Source organism: Cervus elaphus, chromosome 28 (genome assembly GCF_910594005.1).
Source record: "Cervus elaphus chromosome 28, mCerEla1.1, whole genome shotgun sequence".
Classification (NCBI taxonomy): Eukaryota; Metazoa; Chordata; class Mammalia; order Artiodactyla; family Cervidae; genus Cervus; species Cervus elaphus.
Window position 1 is genome coordinate 11,882,234 of NC_057842.1, and position 17,743 is coordinate 11,899,976.

General features: G+C 36.7%; 1 protein-coding gene across 1 annotated transcript in view; it reads left to right on the forward strand.

Moving 5' to 3' along the window:
* COL19A1 (collagen type XIX alpha 1 chain) overlaps positions 1-17,743 on the forward strand; it is a 417,920-nt gene that overhangs the window by 77,411 nt on the left and 322,766 nt on the right. The window contains exons 7-8 of the mRNA XM_043890428.1: positions 2,300-2,380; positions 7,998-8,123. Of these exons, the coding sequence (XP_043746363.1) occupies positions 2,300-2,380; positions 7,998-8,123 (207 nt within the window). The remainder of the gene's footprint in view (positions 1-2,299; positions 2,381-7,997; positions 8,124-17,743) is intronic.

Genomic DNA, 17,743 nt, shown 5'->3' on the forward strand with positions numbered 1-17,743 from the left:
GATTTCCCGCATGGCTAGTGAGGGCAAAGTGGGGAACTGCGGGAACCAAAGAGCTTTAGGACTAGGATATAAGTGCCTAGCCTTTGAAGGAGAGGCAGCAATGCGAGAGGAACAAGTTATTGCAAGAGTGGGTTCTGGCTCAGAGCTCTGCTCTGGAGGTTGAGTGTTGTGTCCTGTGTTTCATTAACTTCTTACTCAAGGGAACAGTCTGAGACTAAAGAATATCGTTGTGTGTCCTGATAAAAAGACACTGTGAACATTGTAGTTTTACAATGGTTTTATGGTTTAATGTGGAATCTTAGTTCACTTAAAAATAATATTAAGCCATTATCACAATGATGGAGCTTTTAAAAGAGATATTCACTATTTAAGTTAGGCAAGTAAAATATATTTTATTTTTCAAAGATTCTAAATCCTACTAAAACTGTAAGTGAACTAAATGTTTTTATCATCTCCATACAAACCCTGTGATTTATAAGATCTGTTGTAATGTGAAAATGTTTCATTTTTTCAGAATGTAATTTATTGAAAAAACTTTTAGTGATTGCATTTTATTGCACGTGTACTACCCATGTGCTTTTGTGTAGAGAAATAGGTGACAAAACTGATAAAAGTATTTTTTAAAACAAATTCTTTGTGACAGAGTCAGTGTATTCTTATTCTAAAGCACTGTGTCAATGAAAGATTCTAAAGTAACTAATGAATTAAAAAAGCATAATTAAACTAGGCTGATTGTAGTTTCAGTGTCATAGGTACTTTATTAGGTTCTAATTCATAAAAAATTGGTCATTTATCTTCAGTTAAGTAAAATACTTCATATGAAGGCCCTAGAACAGTGGATGACATATAATAGAATTTCAGTGTTTATTGACCATTCAGGTAACAGTGTTGATGATAAATTAGTTTTAGTTAAGGAAAATGTTAATGGGAGTCTCCTCATTCTTCATTCTATATAATGGGTATGTTACTGCCTGATGTTTCATTAGACTATGTAAGACCGTGTATTTAAACTTTATAAGTAAAAGCTTACTTCAGTAACCTTGGAAAAGGTTATAGAGAAGAAATCATTACGTTTCATTTTTCATTTCATCAGAATTTTGCATTGGCTGCAAATCTTAAGCTGCTCATGAATCCGAAAGACGTCTGGCATTCTTAATGCTTTCTATGAGCTGAAATGATTCTGTTCATTTCAATGTAGAGAATAGTTACAGCTTTTTTCCTCCTTTCTTGCTTTTTTGGTGTTGGGGTAGAGATTCCAAGATAACCACAGATATTTGCTTTCTGTTATCATAGAATTAACTGTTATGTTATTACAGTTGGGTCTCACTGTAGAAAATGATGATCTCAAAGAAATACATATTCTACCTCTGTTACATTAAGATATAGAGAAAGAGGGGGAAGAAAAGAGGAGAGAGAGAAAGAGAAGGATGGGGAGGGGGGTGAGAAGGCAGGGGGAAGAGGTTGTTTATGGCCTATGTTATATATCAAATCATCATATGGTTATTAATAAATTATTAAATTTGCAACCATAGACTAATTTAAAACAGTGCCTCTGCCCATCTGTCATATTGAAATTTTGTCAATATTCTGTACCGTTTGCTTTCTCTGATGTGGTTATTTGACCTTGCCTTTACAGGAATGATTGTACTTTCCTGAAACTACTTTTAATTTCATATCCAAATGCCAACAAATGTGAATTTGCTGAGCAAAGAGAAGAATCAATTATTTTTGCAAAAAGATTGTGAGTCTTGGCCAGCAGTATGCCATATAACATAAAATCCATAGGTATTAAACAGAATCCATGAAAAATAGATAAAACTAAATACCATTTTTTTCCCCACCTTGGGAAGTGAGCATCTGTTTTAGTCCCTCAAGTTAGAGGTCTGGAACTACAGATAAAGCCTTTTCCATCATGAGCTCATACCTTTTACTTCACTTTTTCTCCAGGATTTTTTTACTTTGAAATATTCCTTATTTTGTGAGCATACTTTATTGTAGTGTATTATCTCTAATTAAATACTTCTTTTTTTCATGGTTTGAAACGAAGAGCAAAGATTTGCAATTGCTCTTATTATGTGATTTTCTTTACATATATATCTGTCTCAACAGCTAGGTCCATTGCTGTTTCTGAAATGGTCCATAAAATCATGACTCCTAAATGAAATAAAACCCAAAATATCTGCCAGTGATTTATTCGTATTAACTTATTTTTTTCTTTCCAGTTAACATCATTCTTAAATGCCCAAATGTGATTTTCAAACAACATTAATGATATGTCTTATTACTAATTTTTTAATAGATTGAACTTCACCAACTTCAGATCTACTGTAATTGGAACTTCATAGCCCAAGAAACATGTTGTGAGATATCAGACATTAAGGTAAGTTCCTTTTCTGGTGTGTGAAGACCATAGAAGGCCAGTTGCCTGGGCTGTAGAGTCACGTGTAGAGCAGCCCAGAATGTGTGCTGTTGAAACCAGTTGAGCAAACAGTTCCAAGCCAGAGACCCCTCTCGAGGCCTTCCCATCATTTCTTGCCACCATTTTAATCCCAGTGTTTTATCCCGAACTTCAGGAATGATATGGTCTTACTTTGGACTCAACATGAGTAAAAGAGAATCCATCCGTGCCTTTATTCCTAAACTATGTTCTGACATGTTCTGATGGAAGGATCATCACTTTCCAGTTGTAGGGATTTGACATCTGTGATCACTTCTCTCTCCTAGCCTGCCACCCGTTCTGGGCAGTTTTCCTTTGTGAGAGGTTTTTTCCACTGCATCTTCCCTGCTCCTATTTCTGCCTTTACTTGGTGCCTAGACTTTTGTATTATCATGCCATCAGCCTTTCCCATCCCCAGGATAACCAGAATAAGTCTCCAAATCACTGCTTTGTAGATTCATTTACATTCTTCCACTGAACATCTGTTACTCAAAAGCATTGATCTTTTGGGCATTGTGCTAAGGAACAAGGCTAGCTAACCTCAATAAGGCGCATTCCCTGCCCTCTACTCATCTCTGTCTTCAAGCCTTTGGTCACTGTCTGTTCACAATGTTATAAATTCAGTTACTTAGCCTCTAATTCTTAATATCTTCCACCTAACTCTACAACTATTGCTTTCTTGTACTAACCTTTCATTAAAAAAGTAATCAGTTCAGTACTTTAGGTATCTCTTCTTGCAATGGCCATTTGTGCACCTTATATCATTATAGTTGTATTTGTTTTTAATTTATTCAACTACCTTTTAAATTCATTGATGGGATTATACTTTAGTGCGCTTCTTTTATGATTCCTAGTGCTTTGTTTGTAAAAGGGGTCAAAACATTGTTTCTTGACTTCTTGACCGTAGTTTGAAATGGATTAATTCTAAGAAGTCTTTAACAGAAAGAACATATAAAAAGTAAAAGCAAAATGTGAAAATATTATTCTTTGTGTTAGATTTCCCAGAAGTTTTACACTTTAACCATTGAAAATAAAATTTTATTAATAATTTAGTAATCAAAAATATTTTAAACTTTTATCACTCACTTTGGGTAGTAGAGTAATAATGTGACCAACTGACTCAAAGCATAGCTAAATCTCTAAAAATTGTATATTTTGCTTATGTAACTTGGTTTAATAAATTGTATCTCTAATCTAGTTCATGGCTCTCATTGCAATGAAAGCCAGCCAAATATCTTTCTATAAATATCTGAAAAGATAATTTAGAATGCCAATCTACAGACTTGAAATACCTAGACTTCCTGGAGCCACACATTTAAATATTGAAGATGTGACTTCTTCAAAAAAGTTTCTTTCATCAGTTAAGCTTTTATGTGAGGGCTCTTAAAACTAATTTTCCTTGATTGAAAAGTAATATAATGTTTTTTTATTATTGGTTCATTTTCTTTAAAATTTTTTTTTAATTGAAGGATAATTGCTTTACAGAATTTTGTAGTTTTCTGTCATACATCAACAAGAATCAGCCATAGGTATACCCATGTCCCCTCCCTCCCAGATCTCCCTCCCATCTCCCTCCCCATTCCACCCTTCAACCTGTTGCAGAGCCCCATTTGAGTTCCCTGAGTCACACAGCCAATTCCCATTGGCTATCTATTTTACATGTAGTATTGTAAATTTCTATGTTACTCTCTATACATTTCCCCTTCTCCCTCCTCTCCTCCCACCATGTCCATAAATCTGTACTCTGCCTGTTTCTCCATTGCTGCCCTAAACATGAATTCATCAGTGCCATCTCTTCAGATTTCATAATATATGTGTCAGTATATGATATCTATATTTCTCTTTCTGACTTACTTCACTCTGTATAATAGGCGCTAGAACAGATTCAAATGTGTTCCCTTTAATGGCTGAGTAGTATTTCACTGAATACTAAAGCACCACAGCTTCTTTATCCATTCATCTGTTGATGGACATCTAGGTTGCTTCCATGTTCTAGCTATTGTAAATAGTGCTGCAGTGAGCATCAGGGTACCTGTGTCTTTTTCAGTTTTTATTTCCTAGGAGTGGGATTGCTGGGTCATATGGTGGTTTTATTCCTAGTTTTGTAAGGAGTCTCCATACCATCTTTCATAGTGGCTGTATCAGTTTACATTCCCACCAGCAATGCAAGTGTGTTCCCTTTTCTCCACATCCCCTCCAGCGTTTATTGTTTGTAGACATTTTGATCATGGCCGTTCTGACTAGTGTGAGGTGATATCTCATTGTAGTTTTGATTTGCATTTCCCTGATATTGAGTGATGGTGAGCATCTTTTCATGTTCTTGTTAGCCATCTGTATGTCTTCTTTGGAGAAACATCTCTTCAGGTCCCTTTACCACTTTTTGATTGGGTTGTTTGCTTTTCTGGTATTGAGTTGTCTGAGCTGCTTGTATATTGTGGAAATGAATTCTTTATCAGTTGTTTCATTTGCTATTATTTTCTCCCATTCTGAGGATTGTCTTTTCACCTTATGTGTAGTTTCCTTTGCTGTGCAAAAGCTTTTAAGTTTAATTAGGTCCCACTTGTTTATTTTTGTTTTTATGTTCACTACTCTAGGAGGTGAGTCATAGAAGATCTTGCTTTGATTTATGTTATCTAGTGTTCTGCCTATGTTATCCTCTATGAGTTTAATAGTTTCTGGTCCTACATTTAGGTCTTTATAATCTATTTTGAGTTTCTCTTTGTGTATGGTGTTAAGTAGTGATCTAATTTCATTCTTTTCTATGTAGCTATCCAGTTTTCCCAGCACTACTTATTAAAGAGGGTGTCTTTGCCCCATTGTATATTCTTGCTCTATTTGTCAAAAATAATGTACCCATAAGTGTATGGGTTTATTTCTGGGCTTTCTATCTTGTTCCATTGGTCTATATTTCTGTTTCTGTGTCAGTACCACACTGTCTTGATGACTGTAGCTTTGTAGTATAACCTGAAGCCAGGAAGGTTGATTCCTCCAGCTCCATTCTTCTTTCTCAATACTGCATTGGCTATTTGGGGTCCTTTGTGTTTCCATTTGAATTGTGAAATTTTTGGTTCTAGTTCTATGAAAAATACCAGTGGTAATTTGATAGGGATTGCATTGAATATGTAGACTGCATTTGGTAGTACAGTCACTTTCACAATATTGATTCTTCCTACCCAGGAACATAGAATATCTCTCCAAATGTTAATATCATCTTTGATTTCTTTCATCAGTGTCTTATAGTTTTCTGTATACAGGTCTTTTTCTCCTTAGGTAGGTTTATTTCTAGATATTTTATTCTTTTTGTTGCAATGGTGAATGGTATTGATTCCTTACTTTCTCTTTCTGATTTTTCATGTAATGATGTTTTGATGTATGTAAATATTATATTCTTTACCAACAGTCGCTCCAACTTGAATTACAAGATAATTGTTTAAGGAAATAGGCGATGCATTCAGTGGTATGATTTGGAATTAAATTTGAAATTAAAAGCAGTGACATGACCCCACACATTATGAAAAAAATCATGTTTTAAAAGGATTTAGTTTTAAAGAGTAGAAAATAAGATAGGAATTCATCTCCAAGCTTGAAAAAAATAATAAAAGACCTCTTTTCCTGCTCACAAGTATTTATGGGGGATATCACCATTCTGTTCATGTTTAACAGGAAATAGAACATGCTGCATTTACATTTAATGGAAATGTATGCTTTGGAAAGCTAATACAGTACATCTGCCATCATTCTGGCATCAACTATATATTTTTTTAATATTTTAACTTAGGAAATTTTAATATACTTGCTTAAAAATCTAATTTTGTCCTGTAATTTCAACTCAGACATCCTTTCTGTTATTAATATTTTATAGTATATTTCAAAAGTGAAATTTATTCAGTATAATCTGTAAATATATTTCCTTGCTGCTATTAATTAGATTTTCTTTTTCTGAAGCAGTCAGGTTTCATGACTACAGACCTAGACAGAGAGAATGAAGAATAAATAAGGAGAAAAGGAGAAAATCAGCAATATTTGCTGAAAATAAATGAAAGAGATTATTAAAATGTTGAAGGGCTAATTAACTGAAATCAAAACCAGAGGTTTTATGAGGAAAGGGGTCCCTACTTGTACATCTTATGTTCCCAGTTGGCACTTTTTGGAATGTGTGGGCCGTTTTATAGTGAAGCCGGAGACGTGTTTTTAAAGTCATATAAGTCCCCAATGTAAAGTAGTGAATCAGTTATCCAGAACAAAATTGTGAGCTTCAACTGCATCTTGATTACCTTAACTGAACCCATGGGACACAGGGCAGGACCTGGCTGGAAAACTGTATCAAATCATATGAGATAAATGGACTGTTTTAGTGATAATCCTGTGTATTTCATTCTAATGTAATTTTTAGACTCATAGACTTGGAAATTTAATGTCAATAACTAAATAGCTAATCATTAAATCTGCAGACAGTAAATTTGATAGAACTAGTGTTAAAGACAGGAAACTAATTGCAGTTTTTCTGGGAGCTATTTTTCTTATAGTGTTTACTGTGCTCAAAAGCATTAGAACTACCAATTTTTCAAATTTTTTTGGTTTGAAAAGCAATGTATGTTTACTATGTAAAATTTGGAAAATATAGCCAACTTCAAAGAAGGAAATAAATATCAATTGTGATCTCACCACAATAAATAACCACGGACAATATTTTAATTTTGTATCCTGACAATATTTTCCCAGGCATATATAATTTGAAGTATATAAAGTAATGTGTGAAGCCTTCCCCATAAACTGCAAATTCAGAGATATGAAATTGTAAATTCATGAAAATGCAGATTCAGAGTTACAGACTGTGGGTAAGGACTCTTGTAAATGATGTTGAGGGGAAAGGAAACATTTATCTTCTTCAGATGCTCCATCTGGGTTTATTTTTTGATAGAAAAAAAGTTCATTGCTTTGTAACCAAATTTTACTTCATGTGACCCCACACCTTATGAACCCATTGGAGAAGTGATAAAAGTCATCACTTTGTTACAGGGAAGATTTTAATAACTTTATAGAACAATAGAATGGAATAAGATATACATATTTTGAGTAACTATATACCATCTTAGAGCATAAAAGAGTTTATTTTTTACTTTTACATGTCTTTATCATCATCTTGTTGAAGTAAACAATGTTTTAAAAGTTCGAATTACATTCTTTTTTTCTAAATTTGTTTCCAGAACAGATATACCAATGTTATTTGTGTAAAACATTTTACTGTAACAATTCAGTTCTTATAAATATTTGATGTTGCTGTACTTGTCATAAAGTCACATATAATAACTTTAGAATTTCTCACCAGACCTGGCATTTTAATACAATTCTAGTGTGTTGTCGTTGTAATAGAAACGTAGGAGGCTAGTGAAAGGGCAAAGTCGTTATGGACTTTCACATGCTGGTGTGAACCCTTGGTTGTTAGAAGCAAGGTCTTGCAGGTAAACCCAACCATGCCTAGTTTGGTGGGAGTCAGTGCTGGGAATGTCATGGTGTTTGGAATTGACTCTGTATCCTAAAGCCTCTTTCTGGATTTCAGTGCCCAGAGCAGCCTGGCTTTGGAGGTCCCGCAGCATCAACAGCACCTGCTCATGCCAGCAGAATATCTGCATTTTTGCCAGCAAAGCAGGAACTCACAGACCAGTGCCAGTGCGTGCCACTCAAGGTACGCGCTTCACCTGTGCCCATAGGAAGGCCACTCCACACTGTGAGCCCGGCCTGTGAGTGTGGCCCTGTGCGCAGAACGCAGCTTGCCCTCTGGTGTGCGTTGAATCAGGTGCCTGGGCCCCTCAGTCCCTGGGTGGGTTAAAGAGAAAGGCTTGGGGTTAGGATTCCCTGGATTTCACTCTGGATAGTTCTGAGGCCATCTGACATTCTTTCCTGGGTGGGAAGTAGAATGAAAAGGAAAATGAAGGGAGGAACCACCTGTACGACAGGATGAAACACATGCCAGGAATAGGCTTCAGTCATGGAAATTCTGGAGAAGAAAGTGGCAGCCACTCCAGGACTCTTGCCTGGAAAATCCCATGGATGGAGGAGGCTGGTAGGTGACAGTCCATGGGGTCACTGAGAGCCGGACACGACTGAGCACTTCACTTTCACTTTTGGGAGTTCACAAGCTGAGGGAGTCACAGTGCCTGCCCTCCAATACACATCCAACGGTGCTCCACACAGTGTATCTCTGTGCTGTGGAGACTGCACCTGTCCACTTCAAATACCCACCCAGACTTCCCCTCTGCTGTGACTTGTATGGGGAATGCAGAAGGGCTGTGATTGCCCAAAGAATTTGTTTCGCTTGCCCTTTCCTGGTCAGGAAGCCTGGGTCCATCGAGGGACATGAATGTCTTTTGTGGATGTTGATGGCATTATGGGACCTGTCCTCGAAGTAGGCTGAGTGACCTCTGGACAGCTTCCCTCTATACCAGTACTCAAGGATACTGAGTATAGTAGCTACTACTAGTAGCTACTACTAGTAGCTAGCTACTAGCTCCTAGAGGTCCGAGGTGCTGTTACTTCTCGCGTGCTCAGGCTCAGGTCTTCCTGCTACTACTTCCCGTTCTGGCTGGAGGAGTGGGGAGGAGGGTGAGTTAGAAATTTAGAGGAACCTTACATTTCCTCTAGCAACCAGTACTACAGTGTGAGCTCTGTGAGAAAGGCTATACGAGATGCAGGGGGTGTGGAGGAGAGCATGCTTCCCAGCCCATGATAGGTCTCCAGGAGGAGATGATGCTGGCAGGTGTTTGCAAGAGGTGGGTAGTGAGCCTTTGGTGGGGGGAGAAGAGACTCCCTGCAGAGGGATCTGTATCAGCTCCCAGGAGAGCAAAGCTTTGTCTTGCTATTGTCAGCTGATTTATAAACTGTATGTATTTAGTTTGATGTGACAGAATATGTGTTAACACAAAATTGATTTCTGCTCATGGAGAAGCAGGCTCACCTGGACAGAAAGGAGAGCAGGTAAGACACCACCAAATGCTGTCAGGATGAAAGAGGATGTGTTCAAAAGTGACTTCAAAATTGTTTTCATCTGATTTTTCTGTGTCCCACACAAATGTGAATTTCTGTAAAAAGCTATTGAATATATTTAAGTGCTGATTATTGAAATAAGGAAGACTGTATCAGCATGTAAATCTGCTTTTGCGTTTCTAATTAGGCTGGTCTATTCCATGGTGGCTCATGTGGTACAGTGTCTGCCTGCAATGCAGGAGACCTGAGTTCAATCCCTGGGTTGGGAAGATCGCCTGGAGAAAGAAATGGGAACCCACTCCAGTACTCTTGCCTGGAAGATCCCATGGATGGAGGAGCATGGTAGGCTACAGTCCATGTGGTCGCAAAGAGTCAGACACGACTGAGCGATTTCACTTTCAAAATGTACCTGTAAACCACAAGCAAAATTGTGAAGCAAGAAAGTCTGTTTCTTAGCTGGGGTTTAGCTTTGTTTAGCATTTTCTTCTTCAAATACTTGACAAACTCCTGTTTGCTGACAGGTCTCCACTGGAGATTTTTCATCACTCTATTCAGACAGCTTACCTTTGTTGAACATCTTCTCTGCATGAGGCCTAGTGCTAGATGTTAGAGGAAATAGAAAGAATAGGATATGTTCCCTGTTCGTGAGGATTTTTACATCTGCAGGGAGATAGAAGACCTTACAAGGCCACATGTAATAGGTCCTGTAGAGGGTTACAGGGATCCTAAGGGAACAGTCTGGGAGCTGGGGAGAGAGTGTGCTGGAGGAGATGGTGACAGCCAGATGGGTGTGGATCTGATTCTAGCCAGGATTCATGCTTAGAGATTTCCCTTCCCTTCTCCCCATCCTTCTCAGAATGCAACTGTCCTCTTCCCCACTCTCTGAGTCATGTCTTTTGTTAGCTAACTACTAGATAGATTAATTCCTGCTAAGGTTAAGAATTGATTATGTTCTTACTATTTTCCAAGGTAAAGCAGATTTAAGTTCTTTTCATGTCTTAACTTGGAAGTCCATGGTTTTAAATTATTTACATAATCTACACGGACTCCTTATTTTAAAAGATAAAAGACCGAAGTCTGCTAAATGACTGATCCATCAAAGTTGCACAGGAAGCTTCAACCAGACCATCCTCACCAGCACTTGATATATTTTGTCTTTTTTGATAATAGCCTTTCTAGCAGTTGTGAGATGTTACCTCATTGTGGTTTTGATTTGCATTTTCCTGATGATTAGTGATGTTGGCCTTCTGTATACCTTCTTTGGAAAAATATCTATACAGATTTTCTGCCCACTTTGAATAGGATTGTATGCTTTTTTTCCTGTTGAGTTGTATGGCCTCTTTATGCATTTTGGATATAAAATTATATATACCTTACCAGATGTCTGATTTGCAAATAGTACTTCCATTCAGATTTCATGTATAAGCAATATCATATCATATTTGTCTTTCACCATCTGGCTTACTTCACTTAGTATGGACCTAATCTCTTGGTCCATCCCTGTTTCTAAAATGTCATTATTGCATTCTTTTTTATGACTGAGTAATAGTCCATTGTGTATACATAGCACATCTTCTTTTTTTTTTTAACTTATTTTGTATTTGAGTATAACTGATTAGCAATGTTGTTGTAGTTTCAAGTGGACAGCAAAGGGATTCAGCCATGCATATACATTTATCCATTCACCCCGAAACTTTCCATCCACCCAGGCTGCTACATAACATTGAGCAGATTTCCCTTTGCTATACAGTAAGACCTTCTTCTTTATCCATTCTTCTGTCAGTGGACAATTAGGTTGCTTCCATGTCTTAGCTGTTATAAGTAGCCAGCACTATATATTGAAGAGACTATCCATTCCTCAGTGTATATTCTTGACTCCTTTGTCATAAATTGATTAACCATACATGTGTGGGTTTATTTTGGGATTTGCTATTCTGTTCCATGAGTTTCCCTGGTGGCTCAGTGGTGGAGAATCTGCCTGCTAATGCAGGAGATGCAGGTCCAATTCCCAGGTTTGAAAGATCGCTTGGAGAAGGCAATGGCAACCACTCCAGTATTCTTGCTTGGGAAATCCCACGGACAGAGGAATCTGGCAGGCTGTAGTCCATGTGGTAACAAAAGAGGTAGACATGACTTAGCAACTAAACAATAACAACATTGTGTTCCATTGATCTATATGTCTATTTAGTGTGAATACTAGTGTGAATACTGTTTTAATTACTATAGCTTTATAATATAGTTTGAAAACAGGATCCATCTAAATACTACCTAGAGTTCACTCACTTTAGATATAAATACACACACAAACTGAAAGTGAAGGGATGGAAAAAGATACCCCATGCAAATGGAAATCGAAAGCTGAGGTAGCTATACTAATCAGACAAAATACTCCTTAAACAATGTCAAAAGAGACAAAGATGACTTTTATATAATAAAGTGGTCAGTCCAACAAGAGGATGTAACATTTGTAAATATTTATGCACCTAATATATATAAAGCTAAATACATTAAGAAAATATTAACATATCTAAACGGAGAAGTAATCAGTAATACAATAATAGTAGGGAATTTTAATGCCCCACTACATCAATGGATAGCTCATCCAGACAGAAAATCAATAAGGAAACATTAGCCTTAAATGACAGATGAGCCAGATGAATTTAAGAGATATATATAGAATATCCCCTCTTAAAGCAATAGAATATATTCTTCTCAAGTGTAAATGGAACATTTTCTAGAATAGATTGTATTTTAGGCCATGAAACAAGCCTTAATGAATTAAAAGGATTGAAATTATATCAGGCATATTTTTCTGACCACAGTGGTATGAAACTTGAAATTAATTACACAAAGAAAACTGGAAAATTCATAGATGTTGAGATTAAACAGCATGCTGCTGAGTAATCAATGAATGAAAGAAAAAATAAAAAAAGAAATTATAATGTACCATGAGACAAATGAAACTGGAAATATAACATACCAAAACTTGTGGGATGCAACAAAAGCAGTTCCAGGAAGGGAGTTCATAGTGATAGGTGCTTGCCTTAAGAAACAAGAAGAGGCTTAAATAAATAACCTGACTTTCTGCCTTAACAAACTAGAAAAAGAAAAATGAATGAAGTTGAAGTTAGTAGAAGGAAGCACATAAAAATTAGAACAGAAATAAATGGAATAGAGAATAAAAATACAATCGAGAAAATCAATGAAGCCAAGAGCTGATTTTCTGAAGAGAGAAAAAAAAAAAAATTGACATGCCTATAGTTAGCTAAATTCACAAAGGAAAAAGAGAGGACTCAGATAAAAAATGAAAGAGATTATGTCACAACTGATATCACAGAAATACAAATGATAATTAGCACATTCATTAAATCCCAAATATATAAAATATACAAAACTGTATGAGTTATAATGTATTAAAAAGTTTTCCATTTATGACACATTTAAAAAACATTAACATTTGTTTTAACATCCAGACTACCCAAAAGTCATAATGACAAGAGATTTTAGTGGCAAGGCAAAAACAGCTGGGATAAAATATATTGATAATCTAGAGAACAAGGCAAATATTTAAATAATATACTTCCTTTATTGTTTCAGTACAGGCACCAGCATTTAATTAAGCCAGCATCACCCTTGCTGTGCAATTATGAACTCAGATGACCATTGCATGAATGTTACCAGCTTTCTTTGCACTTGTAATAAACATGCATGCATGCTAAGTCGCTTCAGTCATGTCCGACTCTGTGCGACCCTGTGGACAGCAGCCCACCAGGCTCCTCCATCCACAGGATTCTCCAGGCAAGAATACTGGAGTGGGTTGCCAATAAACACAGGTGTATTGTTTTCTTTTGAGGATTTGATTTTGAGTAAATTTCTGTTCTTATTGTACTTTCTGATTCTACAGCTTTAATGTGCAGTAAATAAAGATGGCTTTCCATCTGTGTTTGAGTCTTGTGTATAATTTTCATTATTAGAGTAGATGCTCAAATTAGTGCCTGCATACTTTGAAGATCAGAAGTCGTTTTTGCTCTTAGGCATATTGAATAGTCGATTTTGTGAAATGATCAGAAGTAGAGTGTTACTGAGGCAACCAGATGGTATTCTCAAAGTTTTCCTTTTGGTCTGTTAAGACCAAGAAAGGATATTTAGGTTGGTGGAGCAGTGTATTAGCAAGAGTACCACTTTGGAGCCTGAATCATTTGGGATTCAATCCTGTCTACTTCTTACTTGCTTTGAAACCGATGCTTTATAATGCTGAGTCAGCAGCTTATTGTAACGAAGAAATACTCAGTAGGAACTTGCACAGAGTAGATACTTAATAAATGTACATTTTCTCTGCTTTCCTATCTGCAGTGTAATTGCTTACACGTTGAAAGAGAGGTGGGGATAATCCTTTTACGTTGAGTTTAGTTTCTTTTGTGGCTTGATCAAAAGCAAACAGATCTCTGTGAAAGATTCCCTTAGAATTTTCAATTGATTAAATGTTTTAGGTTATAAAAATTTTGAGCTGTTATTATATGGCTACTTATAATATTAATAATTTAATGATAGTTATTTCTTCAAAAGATCAATGATTTAAGTCATTCATTCAAATCTGTGTTTATTTTGTTCCCAATATTATTTGACAAGACCCTTCTTTAATATAGTGTGCTGGTTTTTCAAGAGATTCCTTACATTGTTATGCTTAGATGATGCTGGTTAGGAACCATCCAGAGGTAACTGTAATTTAATTTTTCTCATTAACTATAAGGTATATATTACTAGTCTTTTGGTGCACTTTACTTTTGGCCCAAGGAGATAAAATGAGACAAGTTTTGAGAACACAGTTCCCAAATCTCTTTCCCAATTATGTACTGTTCATTACAACATTCCTAAAGGTGTTAAGTTTTGAGAATCCTTACTGTGATCTGTGAATGCTTTATAAAGAGCAAGTTTTACTTTTATTTATGCCAGTTCGCTATGAGTTAGACAACTGTTCTGAATGGTCCTGTAAGAAATCCTGTTCTGTGTGGGTCAGAACCCACCAGTGGCTTCCTGTTTCCCTCAAGGTAGTACTGAAGCTCTTTCCATGGGCCGCAGTGTTCTCCGCAATGAGTCAAGCCCATCCTGCCCCACTAACCGTCTCTATATTAGCTCCTACACTCCCGCCATTCATGTTTGTTCCAGGGTCAGTGTACCAGGCTACCTATACCTGGAATGTTCTTCTAGATTTTCACTTGGCTCTTTCCGTCACATCATTTAGGCCCTGTCTCATAAATCACTTTAAACTAGAAAGGTCTTTGTGGCATTGCTATGTAAAAAGAATCCTTTCCTTCTACCTCTATGTTCTTTATTTTCTTAGCACTTTTATTGTTACATGTTATTATTATGCCTTTGTTTATTTCCCCACTAGAATATGAGTTCTGCAAGCACCATACATAGAACAGCACATAATAGTAGCTAAAAATAGGTTGAATGAATGAATGAATGATATACCACAAAGAAAGACTAAGTCATCAACTCAGCTGTTTCTAGAACCTGTGAATTCTGTGCCCCATTGCCCAGGGGCCCTTGCCAGGCAAGGTGAAGAGTCAGGTTGTAGAGAAAGAACTAGGCAAGCTAAATCATAAAGAACTGTTGGATTATTCACTAATGTTCTACCATACTTTTCCTTTAAAAAACAAAAGCTTTAGAAAAAAACTTTTACATAGCCTTAGTTTGATATTGCCAATTAGTTAGTGAAGAATAAAAAATATTTGGAAAAATGCCCCAAGTTTTGGCTTGACTTAATGTTTACCTATACTGCCTATTTTCTCCTCCACACTATGAAGCTTCATTAGTCTGATTTACGGCTGCTTTTTTCTTCATAAAACTGATGACCCGCTCTCATGGAGAAAGGCGATTTGAGATTCAACCGCTGCTCATAAAACACATACTTGTGATGAGCGTTCGTGTCAGGTCACCTAATCAAACCGCTCTAACCATGCCCTCTCTCCGAGACTAAACTCTGGATGACACTGCATGAAATAATAATTAATGCTTTTCTTTCATTTAGACTCAATTATTGTAATTTTATGAATCTTTTAATTCCCTTAGCAAGTATAGTTAGCAACCTAATTACTTAGCAACCGCTTTACTTTCTCAGTTTTTTAAGACCCTTGTTAATACCTTCACCCACTTCAGAGTTTAAATTCCCTCAGAGTTTTATAAAAGATCAGCTCAATTTCAATGTTCCTGAACCTAAGGGGAAGTATGATCTGAGGTCTATTTGGGGAATGATTTTCCAGTTTATTTTTGTATTATTATCTTCCCTATCAAGTTAATTTCCCCCAAAGTATAGGCTTTATGAAATAATTGCTTTGCTGGTATAGTTTCAGAGAAAAAGCAAAATAATTTAAGCTGAAATAAGTTAATTTACTTGACTCTATAATGAAAAACTTGAGTATTGATTTTTTTCTACTACCCCTACCTTCTAATCTCAGTCTATGAAAGTTTCCACTCTGAGTGATCTAGTCTGTTAACCCAGAGATTACTAGTGAATTTCCCTTTATTTCTGATCCAACATTACTTACATGCCCCTTCCAAAGACACACTGCACCAATAATAAATAATTGAATCAAAATATGTTCATAATATTTAAAGAAGGAATATTTTCCCCTTAGTAATAACCTCAGAGAAGTAGGATTTAATATTTATGGTTTTCACTTTTTGTCTATGTCATTATGGAAGTAAAGAATAGTTTTCCATCCTTTCTAATCCAATATTGAACATATTAGATTAATTGACAAGTTCTTTTTTGTTTTTGTAATTTTATTGCATCTGATATAATCTCATCTAATCTGTAGGAACTTGAAGTTGACATTTACTTGTGTACCTTAAATCAACATGTAATATCAGTGTAATAATGGTATTATATGCTCATAAAATTCTGATGTATTTATTAATCTCTACTAAGCGTTAGTGATAGAGAAGTTAAAAGAGTTTACATTAGTTTCCACTGTCTCAAGGATAAGTTTATTAGACTGAATTTGTGAAAGATCCATTTAAGCAATTAAAGGTTCAAATCAGCTTCACTGAGCAAATTTTTCCAGGCAGGTGGAAGGGCAGGAAGCAGACAAATGGAATAACCCAGCTTCGGGGATTTTCCTGGAGGATGCAGTGGAAGGTCAGACACACTAAATATAAAAATATAGGTATCTTCATAACTTATTTGATTTGAAAGCTCCAGGTACTAGTTGAAGGAACAGAGAAAGAATCATTCCTTATCTTTGACAAATGTAAAAGAAATAGCAAAGCTAAATTGTTTATGACTGTGTGGAGAAGGTTTGAGTTTTGATTAGCACTTTGATAATTACTGCTTACTTTCTATTGCTTTATTGTCAGCAGTGTAGTTTAATAATTTGTGAATAATATGAAGAAAGAACTTAAGGTATACTCTTTGGTGCACGCAAAAGGAACTCATCTATGACAACCTGAGCAGTTAGTACATTGTTTGAAAAAACTGCTAACGACCATTTCTGTATTTCAGGGTGCAGTTGGTTTTAAAGGTGAATTGGGTACTCCTGGAATTCCTGGGGAAAGCTATGCTGATTTGCTACTTGATTAAACTTTGTGGCTGTTTTACTGGATTGTACCACATAGGAAGGGAAAGTGCCCAGAACAAGTCTGGTATTTGGGAGGAGGTGGAAGTGAGTCAGCAAACTGTGGCCCTGCCGGAGGGCTGCCAAAAAATGCCTGCTGTGTGATTTTGTAAATCAGGTTCTGCTGGAACATAGTCATGCTCATGTGTCTTCATCGAGGCTAAGGCTGCTTTTGTGGTACACAATGGCGTTTGGTGATTGTGGCAGAGATTCTAAAATGTTTGCTGTCTCGTCCTTTGCAAAAAAAACAGTTGCTCCAGAACATTTGCCATTATTCTAAGAGACCTAAGGCTTCTTAATTTCACAATTTTATGTTTGGTATAGTATCTTTTCTGTGATTGTGGTTTTGAATCTGTCTGCCCTCTGATGGAGATGGATTAAGAGGCTGATGGAAGCTTCCTAATGGGAGAGACTGAAATGAGAGGGAAACTGGTTCCTGTTCTGATGGACAGGGCGGTGCTCAGTAAATCTTTAATCCAGTTTTCTGTTGGTGGCTGGGGCTGTGTTCACTCCCTGTTGTCTGACCTGTGGTGGAGGTGATGAAGATAGTGGGGACCTCCTTCAGAAGGTCCCATGTGTGCACTGCTGCATTAAGTGCCCCCGACCCGCAGCGGGCCTCTGCTGACCCACGCCTCTGCCAAAGACTCCTGGACACTCATGGGCAAGACTGAGTCAGTCTCTGGTGGGGTCACTGCTCCTTTAT